The sequence below is a fragment of the Lethenteron reissneri genome, chromosome 2 (assembly GCF_015708825.2).
Source record: "Lethenteron reissneri isolate LAM-NWPU_2019-01 chromosome 2, ASM1570882v1, whole genome shotgun sequence".
Lineage (NCBI taxonomy): Eukaryota > Metazoa > Chordata > Hyperoartia > Petromyzontiformes > Petromyzontidae > Lethenteron > Lethenteron reissneri.
Genome location: NC_083780.1, coordinates 8,881,430 through 8,900,052, shown reverse-complemented (window position 1 = coordinate 8,900,052; position 18,623 = coordinate 8,881,430). Strand labels below are relative to the sequence as shown.

General features: G+C 41.6%; 2 protein-coding genes across 4 annotated transcripts in view; both read left to right on the top strand.

The window, feature by feature from the left end:
• Nucleotides 1-17,464, top strand: part of LOC133343420 (CUGBP Elav-like family member 1) — a 53,184-nt gene extending 35,720 nt beyond the window's left edge. For 2 of the 3 annotated variants that reach the window (XM_061553006.1, XM_061553017.1), the window contains 5 exons: nt 2,284-2,391; nt 2,729-2,905; nt 5,550-5,693; nt 6,712-6,859; nt 13,010-17,464. In XM_061553006.1, coding sequence (XP_061408990.1) covers nt 2,284-2,391; nt 2,729-2,905; nt 5,550-5,693; nt 6,712-6,839 — 557 coding nt within the window. In that variant the 3' untranslated portion in view covers nt 6,840-6,859; nt 13,010-17,464. The remainder of the gene's footprint in view (nt 1-2,283; nt 2,392-2,728; nt 2,906-5,549; nt 5,694-6,711; nt 6,860-13,009) is intronic. The other variant, XM_061553025.1, reaches the window with a different exon arrangement.
• LOC133341793 (C-Jun-amino-terminal kinase-interacting protein 1-like) overlaps nt 17,402-18,623 on the top strand; it is a 10,101-nt gene continuing 8,879 nt past the window's right edge. Inside the window, exon 1 of the mRNA XM_061550519.1 lies at nt 17,402-17,438. Within this exon, the coding sequence (XP_061406503.1) occupies nt 17,402-17,438 (37 nt within the window). The remainder of the gene's footprint in view (nt 17,439-18,623) is intronic.

Below are 18,623 nucleotides of genomic sequence, written 5' to 3'. Positions count from 1 at the left end.
ACGTTGAAATTGGTTTTACAAATAGTCCACGTGTTTTTAAGACTTGCCTTGAACTCGGTGATAAACTATGCTTAACCCCCTTTAATCTCTGTTCTTGGTATATAATCAAACCAACCCATGATTCATACTTGAATATGAATGCTCAGACTACATTTTCAAGCCGTTCCTTTTATGTTTTATGCAGTTTTATTTAACAATTTTCAATTCTGCTGCCAGAGTCTATCGTGCGGAGAAGCTCTACTGTCACATGAATCCTCCTAATTGTAGTACTGACACCGTTTGATTGGTAACGGTTCCACATTCAGATTCTGATGGGTTTCCTTTTCTCAATCAATCTTGTGCCTGCCCCTAGTTACGCAAGCTTTAACCGAGAGAGATGTTTTTCTAACGGTGGTCATTTGGTACAATCCTCAAGAAGACTTGAACGCCCATCTGATAGCCCACAACTCAGAAATCTTAAGTTTAAAACAGGCTCCCCCCACCAGTGCAGCATCACAATACTGTCTTTTTGTCACGTGACCCTGGTGCCACCATCTTGGGTTTTCAGATTCTGGGCCATGTGCCCAGAAGCCTTTTGTTGTAAGCTTTTGTGGGGTCTGCGGGACCCTGTGAGCAGTGCATGGTATGGGGTCTTCCTACTCGAAGAGAGTCTTTTGCTGGCTGCCGCAGCAGGGGCTGTATATTATGCTGGCTGTAGAAATATTGCCGCCCCCCCCCCCCCCGTATTACTCGTGGCCTTAGCTGACAAGCTAAACATGCCTGCACGTATGTGGACGTGCAAGGGTCACTCTCAAAATAAGTGACCACCCCCCCCCCCCCCACTGCACTCCCTGTGCTTTCACTGTTGCGGTATTGAGCACGCTTGAGAGGTGTGTGTACCTCATGGTGCACTTACCAGCACTGCAGATCGGGACAAGCGGTGGCGAGACGCCTCAAATTTCGGCACAAAAAGCGGCAGTCCACTTTGGAGATGGCAACAACTCAACGGCGGCTAGCGGCAAGAAAAGAAACGAGTAGACGCCATCAGGAGGAAGCGAATGCTACCAAGAGGCGGGGGGCGGGAGGGGGTGGGGTCAGGTTCAACCCATCAGAATGAACCGGCACGTCCAAGATGTACAAGCAGCCCGAGATCTGGCAATTTAATTGTTTCTCATTCTCCCATCGTTATGTTTGAAGCCGTTCTTGCGACTCTACAATCTGAACCTTGTTAGAGCCCTGTTTTTTATTTTAAATGAGGGAGCATTCTGAACTGTCTGGGCAAATCTTTGTGCTGTGTATGGTGATAGAAAATGGGGCATCATCCAGCTTTGAAGCAGCTTTTTTACTCCAGGTTAAGGAATTAATGCGTGAGATGTAAAAAACAAAGTTTTTGCTGGGATGGCCACTTGTAATCCTCATTTGATCAGAGCTATTCCCTGTGTATCCTGGGTAAGTAGAGCTGCTTTTGTCCCTTTTGTAAAGGTATGGAATGGCAAAGTGAGTACTCCACACACATGTGCAAAGTGGTCCTGCACTTTTAATTAAATTACTAAGTTTAGAATGAGTTTCAATTTGCCATTTATCTAGCTCTCTTGTGGGCTTGTTCACAGTTTATAGTTTTTTCGAGGATTCTAACTGGCTGGTTGTTATAAAAATGCAGCCTTACGATTTAAGTTAAAACCCCAAGTCTCGTGTACAGCTGTCAACCTGCTAACTGCCACCTACCCTGAAAAACTGTGGCTTCTGGATTTAGTTGACTCGGAATGGTTTGGAGGGTCTGTTGATTATCTATTTGTTGGTTTCACGAGTTTTTTTTTGCAAAATTTCTTTTTTCAGGGGTTTAGATAATACTGAGTTCAGGTTACCTTGGATATGGTGTTACTGAAGATGGTGGCTCCATTATAATTTGACAGTGCCATTGTGTATTGTGACGATTCCCCGGGGGAGCCTACACTTGTTCTTGGGCACCAGATGTATTCAACTATTCTTGAGGAGTGTGTCAAATGGCATCTTAAGAATACTCGGCTTCACACAATCCTAAAGCTGTGGTATTCCGTTTTGTCTTATGGCCTAGTATTTAGTCTATCACCGGTGTTCTTAAATTTCGAATTCTTTGTGCAATCGTAGGTGACTGACTGAAAGTGTACCATTTTTGTACTGCAGATTTTTAAGCGAGTTTTTTTTCTAAGTGTCGTCTCGGTACTTTACATGGGTATCAGTTCCCTGAGTCATCCAGAAAGCCCCTTTTTAGCACTTTGATGTCACTCATCTAGCCCCTGTTGTTGCTCTTGACACTTTTCCCAGTGGGAAGTTCCTCAAGCCCCTCAGCAGCTGTGACCCCAATGTCATCACTGGGTGCCCTGCAGAGCCTCTCTGGTGTCTCCTCTGGCCTCGGCATGGGCTCACTTGCTGGTGAAATATTTTTCTTTGATAGATGCTCCCGTCATAAATCTTGTCAACACACGGGCGCTTGCCCTCGTCATTTTTCCCGACACACCGACTGATGTTTTTTTTTATTATGACTTGTGTATGGTTATCTCTCTCAATGCATTGTTTAATTGTTAAACAGCCAATATATCCTGGTCCCAAGTATAAATATCTATTGGTGATTTGTGTGCTTGCTTGCACATGCTTTAATTTGTATGTACCTCCACATTCTTTGTGTGTGTGTGTGTCGGTAAACATTGGTGTTTGCGTGCATGGATACGTACGTGTGCAATGTTGTTCGTCTCCACATATGCAAACGCAGGTATGGGATCCCTGAACGGTGGCCTTGCCAATGGCTCGGGCAGCACGATGGATGCCCTGTCGCAGGCCTACTCTGGCATGCAGCACTACACGGCTGCCGCCCTGCCCAACCTCTATGGCCAGAGCTCATTAATGCAGCAACAGCAGCAGCATTCAGCCATGGGCAGCCAGAAAGAAGGTGAGTGGTTCCAGCATGAGTGGCCACGTGAACACACTTGCACACAGCCTGATCAAAAACCAAGAGGCCCTTTCTTTTTTTTGCAAGCATATAGAGGTGATTTAAAGCTTTCGTGACTGCAGGGATTCATATTCTTGGTTCTTTCGGTAAAGTCACGTAGAAGGGAAATAATAAAATAATATTGAGTTTTATTATTTCCCTTCTACGTGACTTTACCGACAGAACCAAGAATATACAGAGGTGATTCGTAATGCTTGGGAATTAAAGGCGCCACCTAGAAAATAATGTGTTTATTTTGTAGGGGCATACCTGGTTTACATACCTTGTGCAGTATATTACTAAGAAAAATATACTTTACTTCCTGATAGGCCAAGGCTGAAACATGCTGCAATCTGAACCTCATCTTGGTAAAACAAGAATAAAACACGTGATAAAAATGTACAGTTGACAACATTTTTCAAGTGAAAACCTGTGCCCTCTGCGATACATTTGACAAATGTAAGCTTTTTCTGCTGTTGTATTGCATCTTAAAACAATATTTGCCATGCTGCTCTGTTCAACATAGTCTTCAACACTGAATACATGTACGTGACTTTACCGAAAGACCCAAAGAATATAGCTTCATCAGGTGACAGGAGGGGCTTGCATAATGCACATGCATAATATATGTATTTTACCATATAAATAACCCACATCGCTCAAGAAGTGATCCCAGGTGATGCCATAACATTTATCCCTCTATTTAAGGAACAAAACGGGAGGATTTATCCACAAATCAGACTGTCGCCTGATGAAGATAGTTATAATTACTGGCGAAACGTCATACTGGGATTGTAAATGTTGTGGCTTTGCTCTCCAACACACCGGTGTGCTGTACTAGTAACGAATTGGCATGTTTTGTTTACGTGTCAAACCTTACTGATTGGCTGTGTCGGGTGGTGGCAGGTTTATCAGCACATTTAAATATTTACACCATCTAACCCAAAAAACCTGTATGTTGGATGATATTGGTCGTGAAAGCCTACGTGTTAAGCTAATGTTTCGTTTTTGTTAATGTGGCATTGCTTCAATATTTGAAGAATGCAATGGAGTTTTGTTGAGGAAAGTTGCGCACTGAACTTTATAGTAATGGAAACATGCAAGCCTGTAAATATATCCACTTCCATGGGGGGAAAAATCTTAATAGACTTGCCAATGTTTATGCACCAGCATTCACAAGGCCCTTGGAAACCCAGCTCTATCATGATGGTTAATGCATCATGGGAATGCGATATGCCCATTTTAAAACGAATTAGTTGCTTCTGGTTTACAACACAGTTGCGCATTAGAGCCATTAAACTCAATGAGGGTCCCTTGCTTTCATAATGAATCTAGTTTCTACCAGACTTGCCTGAGTAGCTCAGCCAGGGAGCCCAGCAAGGGATACAGGCAAGCCAACGCCCCTGCACAGCCAAAGAACAAAAAACAATAACTTCACGTTACCTATAAAGAGAGATTTAAAGTAAGCAACTTAGGATAGATTCATAACTAAGGTAACTAACGGGACTGGATTGGTTTCTGGCGGCATCTGCGGCATTACAATATTTTGCCTGCTGCGCTTGATTCCTCACTTTCATTTCCTTAAATTGGTGTTCACTCATTTTCAGAGAGGGGGGGGGGATAAAAGGAGCGACAGCGTGATTGAGCACAAGGAGTAGAAGGGACAGAGAGATGGCAAAGATTGAGAACGTCGAGCGCGAGAAGGCGACGTAGAAATATACGAGAGAGGCAAAATGTGGTGGGGGCAAAACCATGTATGCCCTGCCCCTCTAGGCCCCACCCTTTGCTGCTTTGGGCCCTGCCTGTGGGCTGAACTTTCGAACTTCTTTCGCACCATACGTAGCCAACTTTGCTAATCAGAGGAGAAGTATCGACAGGGCCGTAGAAGCGGGTCTTGCATAGTCGAGGTGAAAAGTGATATATATAGATATTTACTGAGGGTCTTGGCATCTCATGGAACAAGGGTAATGATGGATATGGGAGATGTTGCACAGGTGGGAGTTCCTGCAGAGCTGAGATGTTGAAGCAGAACAAGAGCTTGGGGTGAATAATAATTCCAAGGCCTAGAGTACTAATTTCTAGTGCGATCCCAGTTTTATGATGGAAGTATTAAAAAGATGGAAACTAATTACTATTCGAATTGCACGGTTTTACATTTGTAATTAAGGATAATTTTACATAAAGTGCCCTTGCTTTGAAGAAATATGCCTTTTTAATGAAATAAAGTTGAATTGGTTGAGCTAAGTATTATCTGCCACTGAAGAAATGGAGGCATTCATGTAGCTGGTGATGTGAATTATTTTTAGTGCTGACAGGGATTAATGAGTTTGAACAGAACATCATGATAGCAAAGGACCAATATTCGTGCTAGGTTTGTGTAGTGAAGTGACAAAATCATGACTTAATGATCCTGTACCAGTTATGTATGATGTATATATCATTTTGTAAATAACTATACATTGATAAAAAAAATGTTTTGGAATGTGTCTCTTTCAGACGTACGTCCTATAAGTTTCTCAATCGTGTGCAAATCTTGCAGTTATCGCGATGACCGTCGGCTTATTGGTGGTGCATTGTTGTATCGGTTTTCATTTGTGTGTTTCAGGTCCTGAGGGAGCCAACCTGTTCATCTACCACTTACCCCAGGAGTTTGGGGATCAGGACCTCATGCAGACGTTCATGCCGTTTGGCTCTGTTGTCTCCTCCAAGGTGTTCGTGGACAAGCAGACAAACCTCAGCAAGTGCTTTGGTGGGTTTCCTCCCATTTATTTGAATGTGCGTTACTCTATGCATTGGGGATCGGGAGTATATTGGTTAGCGGACTGTACTATGAGCCCCGTGACCCGAGTTCGATTCTAGCTTGCAGCCAATATAACTGAACCAGTTCTGGGCCTTCCTTCAGTCGACTTGGCCTTAAACGAGGATCTGGTGTGGTGTATAAACATCAGCATTGGCGACCGGGTGTGGTCCTGGTCGCCCCCATCCTCGTGTGCCTTACCGACCTTAAGAGGTGCTCGCTAATGGCACTTGTGGGTGATCTTGATCTTTGTCTTTTGTAGGTAGACGTCAGTATTTTTTAATCCTTTATATTAAGTTCGCTTGCTTGCGCGCTTACGACCGTGCAAATCTTTCGGTCGTTTTTTAACCCACTTCCCATGATCCAATCGAGCTGACATTTTGCACACAGACTCGTTGTGCGTGACAATTAATTTTCGTGGAATTTTTTTTCCATAACTTTACACTTTTTAGGAAAAAAAAATTATATTTAATTACCAATTGCTTAATGGTGGCAGGCAATCATCTGACCCATAGGTGGCAGCCATCTCAAGCCAGAGGACGAGAGGACTCTAGCCGCCACGCATATAAAGGATTTATAGTGAAAAACTTTGTTTTTACGGGTTAATTTTTTTCGTGATTTTTTTAACCTGTTTGTTCTATATCTACAGTCGGTGGTTTTGTTTTTTTTGGCGATTCTACCCCCCTGAATCCTGGCTTACAGAAGTATAACTTTAAGAGGTTTAACTGTAGGTTAGTACTGTTGACTGATATCTACTTTTACAAGAATGGTGGCGTTTTAGCAGAAAAACATTTCAAATGAGGCGAAAAATTGCAACAAAGCATCAGGGTGCCAAGCATTTAAATACTTCGCGTATATTCAAGTTTTCATGACGGAGACATTGAATCTAAATGCTTATCTGCATTCGTTTATTCATTGTACATTTTTAGCTGTACCCTTTTTGTTAACCACGCGTGCGTATTTTTAACAGGTTTTGTGAGCTACGATAATCCAATCTCGGCTCAAGCTGCCATCCAAGCCATGAACGGCTTTCAGATTGGCACCAAGCGTCTCAAAGTACAGCTCAAGCGCTCCAAGAATGACAGCAAGCCCTACTGACGGGGCATGTGCTTGCCCGGGTAAGTGTGCTCGGCACCTTTGGCGCCACGGTGGCGAGTTGTTAACTACCTCGCCTGGTATACAGGAGGTCGTGGGTTCGATCCTGACCCTGACACCTCCTATATTTGGAGTTTGCATGTTCTCCCTGTGGTCGCGTGGATTTTTCTCCGGGTCTTCCGGTATTTCCCCTCCACATTTAGAATCAACATGCGTTTTGGGTATTTCGCTGCTCTAAGTTTCCACGTGATAAGTCACTTCGTTGAGCTATCGTTTGTGGCCAGGTCGCTTCTTAGAAGAGCTTTTTAGCTCGGTGGGCCTTACCTGGTAAAAAAAAAAAACAGTTTATAAACTTGGTGCCAAAACCGTTGCGTGCACATTGTCACAACAACAAAACTTTAGTTTAAAAAAAAAAGATTGATTATAAATTGGGATCTTGCAGCCAAGGAGCCATTGGAGTGGCTGGGAAAAAAAAATTTGAGCAAAACAATGCCAAAAGATTGCATTTAAATGTTTATAATGGTTTATTTTTACTCTTCATCTGGGTGGGTAATGGTGGAAATTTACTGTGCGGCCTGCTGACTGTTGACACAACACAATATTTAATTTTCAACTTAAAAAGACCACAATTTGTGCACGTCAGCATTGACACGAAAAGTTTATCAAAACTATATTTGTTCTGAATTGTTTACAAACAAAGTAAAGCATTCCTGATTTGTGACCTTTAAAATCATATGAGGTTTTACTTGAAGATTATGGGTGTAAGATGATAGTGGAGTGCTTTGTGCATTTTTCAAATGGCTTGATGACTGAATTTCCACCTCTTACATAGACGATGCATCCCAGAAAGTTATAATTATGTACCATTTATTTAGGCATTGTCCTTGCAGCTCTGTTGCAAGAAAAATGTTTTGTTAGGGCCAGGGTGTCCAAAACCTCAGTACTTGTAACCCCCGCTAACGCTGCTCCTTTCAGCATTTACCAATTTTACTCCCCACTGAAATATAAATTAACTCTTTCCACATGCTGCACACACCCGATTATTTTTAAACGCAGCATACGCGACGCGCTACCCACACGTTAATTGCTTAATGCCGCCTGCGTTAAAAGAGCTGATTTGAGACGAAGATTGAGATCCCCGCGACGCATACACAGCATTGACTCCTTAGCGCGTCATGTGGGATTTCTTTCACAATAGTCGGGAACGTGCAGCATGGAGCGAATTAATTTGCGTTTAAAATTGGCGGTAAATTTTTTAACGTCTGGAAAGACGTAGCGTGTGGTGGATCCTCCGAGGACTGGGAGTTTGGGAAATCATGCGTGAGGGTTTATTTTCCCCTTCATATCCATACCCCCAATGTGACCACAAGAAGGCGCTGTGGCGATGCTCCGGGAAGTCGCATTTTGTAGCTCTGAAAACTTGCCTCATTGTTGATGCTCCTTGAAGACCTCTATACATTTCATTGTGAGGAAAAGAAACTGAGACATTGGGAGGGCAATGCTTTATTGAAAATTGTCAACTCCCCAAAGAATTAGAGTAGGCACATAGAATGCGCAATGTGAAAGGGCTCCCAGTGGTCTTGTTTGGGTCAAATTTTGATGACCTTTACATCTGGTGGAATAGGAGATCAGATTGATCAAACTTTTGATTGTAGCCTCCCTTGTTGACTCACAACAAAGATGCGAGTCAAATTTCATGGAAATCGGGGTTCACGAAATATATGCTTGGTTGATTTGGTGTGGAGTGACCTCGATGGGACATGCCTTTTGATAATATCCCCTGATTGAAAAATATGCACAATTAAATACTAGTAATTTGAAAATGTTTGGAAAATATATACGCTTTTCAAATTGTTGACTCTTTCAAAAGTGATTGCAGCACTGCGTTTTGAATGATCATATGAGTGGCAACCTATGAATCAAAAATCTTCATGAAGAAATTTGCCTTTTTGCACTAGCTACAAGATGGATTTTTATTTATTAAGGGTAATCATGCCCACTAAAGCCCTTCTCTCTAAGTTATATTATGGACATAATAACTGAAAGCCAAAGCATCGGTTAATTTAATTTTTGGTTTAACACGTAGGCTTTCGCAACCAATATCCATAATAGAGGTTTTTTGGGTTAGATCGCGTAAATATATAAATGTGTCGTTAAAACTCGACCCAATCACTTGATGACCGGTTTCGTGGAACCCCATTTACCATCGTTGAGCGGGATTCTACTGTATTGGAATGTTTTGCCAATACCATTCATCAGTTTGGAATGCAGGACGAAACCAAGGGTAACCGGCAAATCCCACAACACTCAGCCTCCGATTCGACAAGATACACGAATTCAAATATTGTGTTTGCAATATGCTTGGCCACGTTTCTGCCCAAGCCTATGATCTCCCCCCCCCCCCCATATTCCTAGGCAGTCCCCCACCCCAAGCCAGGCTCAAAACCTGCTACGCATTCTAGATCTGACATGATTGGATGCATTAAGCACAATGTGGGTTATGTGCGACCGAATTGTGTTTGAAACCCCTCGTTTGTAGAATAATGTTTCAAAAAGCAAAGCAGGCTAAATATGGGTAACCCATGAAGACTCGCTTGTATAGCTTTCTGACATGACACTTCCATAGGAGATTACTTGGTTTGTCTTGGATGCATATCGGTCTTGGGCGATGGGTTTCAAAACACGCTTTTATTCACTTTATAGTTTATTCTTTCAACCGTTACATTCCAGCTCTCTTCTTTGTACGCTCAAATGAAGAAATGTCAATTGCAGAACCTTGCGTACAGAAGTTTCGCTATCGCAGAGATTGATACTGGCCTCTGAAAGGATGCACCACGATTTTATTTAAGTAATAATGCTGTTTTATAATTAACTTAAAACTGCGCTCACATTGTGGTTAATGAAATGATCAAAATTATACGCACATTGAACAGTAGATGGCAGACTTATACGAAAAGTTTTATTTCAGCTTGATACATCGCAAATTAAAATGAATTTGCACTTGTAACACATTCGGCAATGCGCACATAATATGAACTCGGAAGCAGCACAAGTGCAAACAAATATTAAATACCTGATCGGGTGCCTGGCCAGAACTGATCCTGGTTGTAAAGTGTTTACGTGCAATAGAATGAGAGGTTCAGTCGTAAGACAATTTGAAGCACTTGGTGAGGCAAGGGGTTGGCCCGAGAGAAATTCAAATGAGACGGGACAGGTGCAGCGACACGAGCTAAGTTGCGTGTTAGAAGAGAACAAACATAATTAAAACTCGAAGTTGCAATGCAGGACAGATGTGAGCAGTCAAATAGTGTTTAAAAACGAACATGGTTTCAGCTGGAGCCATTTAACAAGGTTGATCTGGGGAAGGCTTTATAGTTGGTGTCACCACAAACTAATTGGTACTACAAAGCAAGTACCGTACCCTCCAGATTTTTTTTTAGGCAACAGCAACACCATTGCATGATTCTAGTGAGTATCATTAAAACGCTGCGATCAATTTGTGACCGCGGGGCATTTGAAAATGGATGCATTCTTAAAAGTATAAAAAAATTGTTTAATGAAACGCTTGTGAATTGAACGCCGTTAATGACTTTCCATGTTAAATTGTGCTTATTTTTCTTATCTGGGGAATTGATAGATCATGATAATATCACTCGCAGCACCACTGATCAGCACGGTTGGCTACGTATGGTGCAAAAGACGTTCAACAAACATAGAAAACATAGACGTAGGGGGAAGCATTCAAATAAGATTCTTGTGTAAATATTTAAATGTAGGCATGGCTTACCAGCCCAGCCATAATGGCACTGCTGTGTTGTCACACTGGGACAGTTTCGGATGTACCAATGTTTGCATAAAGCCCTGCCCTTTGGTAATATATGGTGGATGATTTTAAGTTGGCATGTTGGACGAGTAGGGTGTTTGGTGATGCAGTGTTAGTGTGCCTGCTACCTACTCCAAATCTGAATCGATTAACCCTTTCTGAGACGTCTGCAAGTTGCAGGGTGGGTGTCCCGTTCACTGCTGAATCTTGGCATGTGCAAGCTGTATGCGTTAATTTTATTTAGAGGTGTAGCGCCGTTGCTTTTAAAGACATTGTACTCACCGCAGAGAACTGTAGTGACACGACCTCCCGCATGGCCTTGTGGGAGCCTCGGTACGTCTTCAGGTCCGATAGTCTTTTTTTTTCCCTGATTCCATTCGTCATCGGAACAGACACGTACGTCATTTGAATGGGATGGTAAGAAAAGCTAATGACGTACATGTACGTCAATCGGAATGGGAAACGTTAAAATTCTGAACTCTCAAATGCCAACCAGTTTCTAAGCTGGAAGGGTAATTCATGTATAGCAAAAATGTGCAGAAGAAGTGGTATCAGAAGCGTACATGGCAAGCTGATAGTGCAGTACAACAGCACTCATTACACACTTCTGTAGCTTTGTTTCTGGGGAATCGCATTGTTCTTGAAAGTGTCTGTAAAATAAGCGTAGCTTTCGTTGAAGTATAAGTGATGACACGGAGGAGTGGAAATTGGTGGTGGAAGGCTGCTTTGTACATACAAAATGGTAAATCCATTTGAGGTCTGGATTTACCAACACAATGAAGCAGGTTTGCACGTTTAAAGCCGTGATTTAATTATTTTAATTCACACGTTAAGCATTGCAACTGTGTCTGTTGTGAAATGCTGAATATTGTTAGAATTAAATTGTGTTGATTTGGACAGACTGATCAATCATTAAAGGTGATGAATTGTCTGGTTGTTTAAATATATGCTTCCTGTTCCAGCGATTACATGACTGACACTTGGCATGCACATGTGTACATAACGTACATATTTTTACCCGTATTGTATTACAGTTTTGTCTTTAAACAGTGGGAAATGTTTGCACGATAAAATAGTTTATAAGTTGGTAACAGTTGTGTTGTATTTAGATATTGTGCCAGATTATTTGATAGTTTAAAAGAGGAATGACTGATTTCGATAGCATGTTCTTCAAAGAAATCTGCAAAGCAACAAAGATTATTTTATTCCCTGTGGATGTTTGGTTTACTGTGTTGCTTTTTTTTTAATCGATGGATTATTGTTTAATGAGGTGCATATCAGGTAAAAAAAACATGAGCTCTTGTAAAAATAATTCACCATTTCATGAATTGTCAACTTTGCGATAATGGATGTTAACAAATTATAATTGGCCCCATTTCGTCGATGCCCTGTTCACCTCTAAATGAATGTTTTTTTGTAACAGTTTTTCTTCATGGCAATGTGCTTTTTAACTTTGTTCCTAATTGATTGCTATGCTAAAGTATTTGCAGTAATGCTCATGATCACGTAAAAAAAGGCATACTTGAAAGTTGTGCAGGGATGTCGTTGTAAAGTTCCGCTTGCGATATGATACGGTGCATGAAAGCAGGATATCGTTTGTTACAGCCTTGATTTATTTTCAGCACCCATAAACATTGCTGCAGGGACACGTGGCCTGCTGAGAAATGCCATCTCGGCGCTGCCCAGTTGGATTTAATACGGCGACAGGATATCGCGTTATTAACATCACCCTGACAACTTTTTTTCTGCGCCTCGTTAATGTTCCCCGCTGCAACAGGAGAGGCAGTGTCCTTCCAGAAGGACAAGTTGTTTAGCGGTGGTGATTGCTTTGAGATGGAGCCTCGTATATTCAACCCAAATTAACGTTTTCAAATGTGCTTGTTGAAAGATTTGACACAAGTGCCACCAGTGCTGTGTTAACTTTCTTTGTGACTCGGCTGGAAGATGGCTATGCCTGAATTTCGTTTCGAAGATGGGCTTCCCCCAAATATAAGCTTACGGAGTAGCACAAAGCTATTAGATGAAATTCAAAGCCGCACAAGATGAGCACTCGTAATAAAAGATAACATTCCAAACTTAAGTTTAAAGTATATCCTTACTAAAGTGGAATGTGCCTTTTTAAACCACTATACATTGCAGTTCTAATAAAGTGAAACGATTCTACTTGGTTGTGGCAGTCCAAAAGATTACGTTTTTTGTGTGGTTTTTTTCATTGTCGCTAGTCAACTCCTGCAACGGCTCGCTGCCAGGTCGTACCCGTTGAGTGTTTTAATTTTTTGTTGTGTTGTTGCTTTTGTTTCCACGTAACAAATTCCCCCCCCCCCCCTGTTTTTTCTCTTTTCCTGTGCAGTTTTTTTCTTCTAGATGTTGGTTGTGCCGTTAACAATCGTGTCGGTGTGACCATGTGACGTCCTCCAGCCAATCAGTCATCGTCCCGTCCCTGTCCGCTCACCTCTGATCTCCGTTCCATCGTGCTTTGGTTACGTATTTTAAGGTGTTTTTTTATATATATCGTTTAATTTCGTTACACATACAACATGAACTTCATTTTGACTGCCTTGGAATACTCGCTGGCCATCACTTGTGCCAATACAAATGTTTAAAGATGCCCATGCTTGCATTCTGCGTAAAGTGGCAACTGTATTTGCCGTAGCAACAGTACCTGCCAGGATTGTCTGTGTGATCTGCCACGTGGTTTTTTTTGTTTGCTATTTGTTCCATTTGAGCCCAATTATTCACAAAAAGGTTGTCCCATACACCTGGTCTTTATAATGAGTGACATGCATGGAAGTTTTAATTATTATTTTTATCATGAAACCACCTGTAACTAGATGTGCAAATTTGTCCCCCAAAATACATGACTACCAACTCGCAACGTTTTTCTACATTTGGGCACCGTGACTCGCATTATGTATAAAATACAACATTGTACAAAGGCAAAATATATGGGATGTGGAAGAAGATTGTCCTCTGAATTTAACCGCACTAGACTCTCCATTAATTGCACCTAATAGGGACAGTTTGTGTGGATGAGCACGTTTTTATGGTTAATTGACTTAAGTGAAATCAAGATTTTCTTGAAGCAGACAGGGAGGAGGGGAGGGTTGGGTATTCTGGGCAACGGCTGCACAAACTAAAGGGCTGAGGAGAAGTGACGTTTCCTTTTTTTGAGTGTCTTGCAGAATAAAATTTAACTCGGCTTGACTGAAGTGCAGTTCATCGAGAGTCTACTGTATTTTGTCACGATTTTTCCTCAATAAATGTTGCTTTCTTCTGTGCTTGTTTAATGTGCCGTGACCTCTGCAGCCTCTGCTAGTCAATTTAGTACATGCCATGCCAGTGGAATCTCGATGCTTTCAATTGGGCGGTACTTTTCGTTTGCGTTGTGCATTTGTGCTCTGCAAAATGACGTAACTTCACCTTTGCGCACGACCCAACACTCGTTGGGAACGCGTGTAGAAGAAATCCCTACAAAACGTGTTTTGTGCACGTGTGTTTGACAGCCAAGTTGTTTTTAAAAAAATCATAAAAGGCCCACTTAAACGCATCATATTTTGACCTGAAAGATACAATTAGAAACCGTCAACATATTAATGTTCGAGTAAATACCTTCATATATTTATTTAGCAATTTACTCTTTATTTGGACACCGTAAGTTGCTGCCATATGAAAGTTGTCTTTGTTGGTGTCTACCGACCAGTTACCTTGTCAGTTTATTTAATGGGAGAATCGAGCATGTGTATGTTGGTATTGCAATGGCCGAGTATAATATACGAATGGAACAAAAAAAGCGACAATGGTTCAGTCATGTTTGTGCTCCCATGTCATAGTTCGTGAGCTTGGATTCATTTCTCGTGGTTGCACGTCAGTTTTCTCGGGTAAATATATTTTGCACGGTGACTGTAAAGCTATCGCTGGACACCGTTTTAATCACATGTTGAGTGAAAGCAGGCATTGCAATTTAAAATTTGACACTTTCAAAAGAGCTTTCGTTTCGTCATCCACTTTGCCAACGTTTTTTTTGTCCCAAAGACCTCGTGTGAAAAGGGCCAAGGGTTCCCCCTTATTTCTGGGTTGATTAGCATTTGACTTTTTTTTACAGTCATGAATTCTTTTGCGGTGCGTTTGAGCAAACCTCTTGTACCGAAGCAAGAAAATAATTTCAACATTTCTCGTGGCCATCACCTGCTAGGCTTTCGATCAGTTTGGATAACACGTAGAAAGTTCGTGTGCTTGGACCGAATTTGGCCGATGCTCATTGCAAACGTTGTCTTTGGGAAGCACGTACTGACGGCAGGCCTCCAGTGTGTGTTACCTTGTGGTCTGGTGACTTCAACACATGGTTACAATTCAGTTGCGTAAAAGACACAGGCTCCTGTTACCACCTTGGCAGTATTGACTACCATAATTTGGAGAAGTCCAATGTTTCCACTTAAACTTGAGTGGACGCAAGTAAATTAAATTGAGTTTAATGGTTAAGAAGACCGGTTGACTGCTATTCTTTTGGAAGTTATTAGTGACTGAATTGGGGCCTTCTGTTGTGAGAATCCTGAAAACACTGTTTATACGCACGTATTATTTTCTGGCCATCACTGTTTTGATTGTCTTGATATCCTGTGAAAAATGATGGTTTATAGGCTGAAGGAACTGCAACTTTAAACATTAACGTTGATGCGAAGCAGTTGCGCTTTTGGAGGCATTGAATGTTTCTTATGCTAAATACGCTGCATTGGTAAGTCATTCCCTAACCCAAGTCTTTTGTTTGCTTTACCTGTAGAGTTTAATGTTTTTTTTTGTATTGGTTCCTCATGATTATTTTTGTATTGTTTTGAAATGTGGGCCAATTGAGTTGTTTTCATTGTAATTTTCTATAGTTTTTTACTTTCGCCACAGCATCTGTTGAGTCCCAAAACCACGCCCCAAGGACTCTTGATGATAGGAATGTGAGGATCAGAAGTTTGTTAACATTTTTGCCTTGCGTGATACTTTAACATGAATTATGTTTATTAAGAAATGCTTTACAAAACACAGCGAGCCAGGCAACAGCCTGTGTGGGTTAGACATGTTTTGTCATCTCATTCACAGTGACATTAACGTTGATGTTATGGATCTAATTGTTTTAGTCGACGCACTGAGTTTTTTTTCTGAAATGTTTAATATTTTCTTTATTTTTTTACCTCTTCGTTTTGTGTCCATCCTATGCGATGTATAATGCAGGGTTTGAAGGGGGTGGATCTCAAGCGCTGTCACACGTTAAACTGAATATTTTCAGGGACCGTTTTGGCATTGGTGGAGAAAGCAAAGTTCACCATTCACAATAAGTGTCAGTGAGAAGAGAAATATATTTTAGAGACTTGCCTTAATGTTACTGTGCAAGTTCACCGCAGCGGCAACTTTTTCATACCGTTTACTAACATGCTTCCTCGTAAAAAGTTTAGTGAGCTGTGTTTTTGGATAGTGTATCAACCTCGTAGGGCCCCCTCTACTCTGGTCTCCCTATTCTTAAGGCCACAATCCACGCCGTTTACTTGACCTGTTATTGTAGTTAACGTCCGTTGGTCGTGTAAATGCTAGTATCCGTAGTACGAGCGTTTTCGAATTGATACGAATTGCTCTCGCCGTGAGATGGCAATCGTACTCCAGTCGCCCCCGCTAAAAGAGAGTCTCGGGTAATTAATTGGGTACAGCTTTTTTTGGGTTTGATCGCGTAAATATAAATGCGTCATTAAACCCGCCACCACCCGATGCAGCCAATTAGTAAGGTTTGTTATGGTAAAAAAAACATGCCAATTCGTTACGAGTAGAGCACACCGGTCTGTTTGGAGTGTAAACCCACAACATTTACAATTCGAGTACTTTACTGTGACTTTACACTCCAACGAATTGGCACGTTTTGCTTACCTTACTAATTGGTTATGTGGGGTGGTAGTGGGTTTATCGACGCATTTATTTATGCGATCTAACCTAAAAAACACCTCGTGGATAATATTGGTCGCGAAAGACCTACTGCGTGTTCAAGTCATTCAGGTTTCGTGCGGTTTTTTAAGATGCACGGTCAAGAAAACCATTGCCACGTATATCTTTGGGGAAGGGCTTTACACTCGTGGGTGAGCTACACCGGTGCACAATGCCACATACTCTGCATTGGTTTCCCAGGATCTTTAACTCATAGCTTACATTCACTGGTGCTATTTTTTTCCACACTAAATTCCTGTATCGGACAATGACAGTAAAATCATTTCTCATCCATGCCCTATGTCCAGTACAAATGTTGAAAATCACTGGACCCCTCCCAGTTGGCCAAGATCGGGTCCCCCCCCCCCCACACTTTTTTTTACCATGATGATAGGGTAAAAAATAATTTAACATTGAGCGCCTATTAAAATGCAACCTTAAATTTTAAGTTTGCATCGATTACTATAGCTCCAGGTAAGCTTTTTCTTTTTGCAAGCAGGTGACCTATTGTGGGCCATGACAATTAAGGGAAATATTCTTATAAATGCATGATGGACCATGATGAAAGGTGAAAATGAGCTGTAGAGAGACTGGACAATTAGCAATCGGAGACGTTATTTGTGTATAGGATGACTGGATAAGAACTTTGTATTTTGCAAACTCATGAATTTGACTTAAGTACAGGTTTCCCTCGCTTTATGCAGTAGATGCGTTCCAAAATAAAAAGGGGGGGGGGGGCAAAATTAAAACGCAAGAGACAGCTTGCATGCCCGAGGAGTAGCGGGCAATGCAGGACGCAAACAATGCTGTCGTACGTCTGGCCGGTGAGTGAATTCCAACCACTTGAACAGCGAATTTTACGGTAGAAATAGGTTGGCCACATGCGTGCAGCGCGAAATCGCACAAACCGGAAGCCGCGTAAAGCGAGGGGAAACTAGTCGATTAGAGAGGGACATCGCCTCCCAATAATTTCTAGCCATGCTGTTCTTACAAGTTCACTTGAAGGAGTGAAGCCCCATCCACTTGTACACGGGCGTATCTTTGTGCATTGGTCAATGACGGTCCTGGGGATGTAAGTCCGAAAGCGTTCTGGAAAAGAAACCACCATTGTCACAACACTAAAGGTATTTTATTCCTTTAAACAGTTGACGAAAGGGAATGCATTTTAGCATGGCGTGTAGTGCATTATATAACCACGGATCCATTTAATAATAATGTACAGATATTTGAAATCCATTATTGCTATGTTTGTTATGGCGATCGTTTGACCATACGTTGCCAGGCTTGGACAGTGCTGGTTTTTGTGGAGGGGGGGGGGGATGCCCCAGGACTGCTTGTATTGGGGGTGGGGTATTCTAGTTTTATAGCATCAATATTAGCATTGCACCAATATCAGAATTGCACCAATTTAATGCTGGCCTCAAATGTGTTTTTATACAATTTCATTACGTTCTTCCAGTTAAGACTTCAAAGGTGTTTTTTTTAATTAACTATTACATTATTTTCAATAGCCCAACAACCACCCACAATTTAGCCACCATCGGGTAAAGTACGGAGGGCGGGGGGGGATTGCGAGTGGACGTTTTTTGGAGGCGAGTGAAAATGCCAATGAAGGAATTTGTATACATCGATACGGTACGTATGTTGCAAGCCTGATTTCTTTTGTTTGTGCTTTTTAACAAATCAAAATATTTAAAATGGGATTTGTCTAAGAAATGCGGTATTGCCAGTATGCTTTTGTTATCTTTTTTTGCTGCACAAGTTTATTTCGCATTGACACGCAAATTTGCAAAAATCAAAACTAACTTTTCTACAAATAACGCCACCACGTAAACCACCGCCTCCTCCCATCGACTCCTTCCAATTTAACATTTAACTTTTTTTTAGAACAATTCCGTATTTTATTTGGATTTGTTCCTTAAAGAGATGTACCGAATCTCCTTAAACCTTGACAGAAGTGTGGCATTAAATAATTTATAGATTTCATTTTTTTCCCCCCTTGCCGGTCA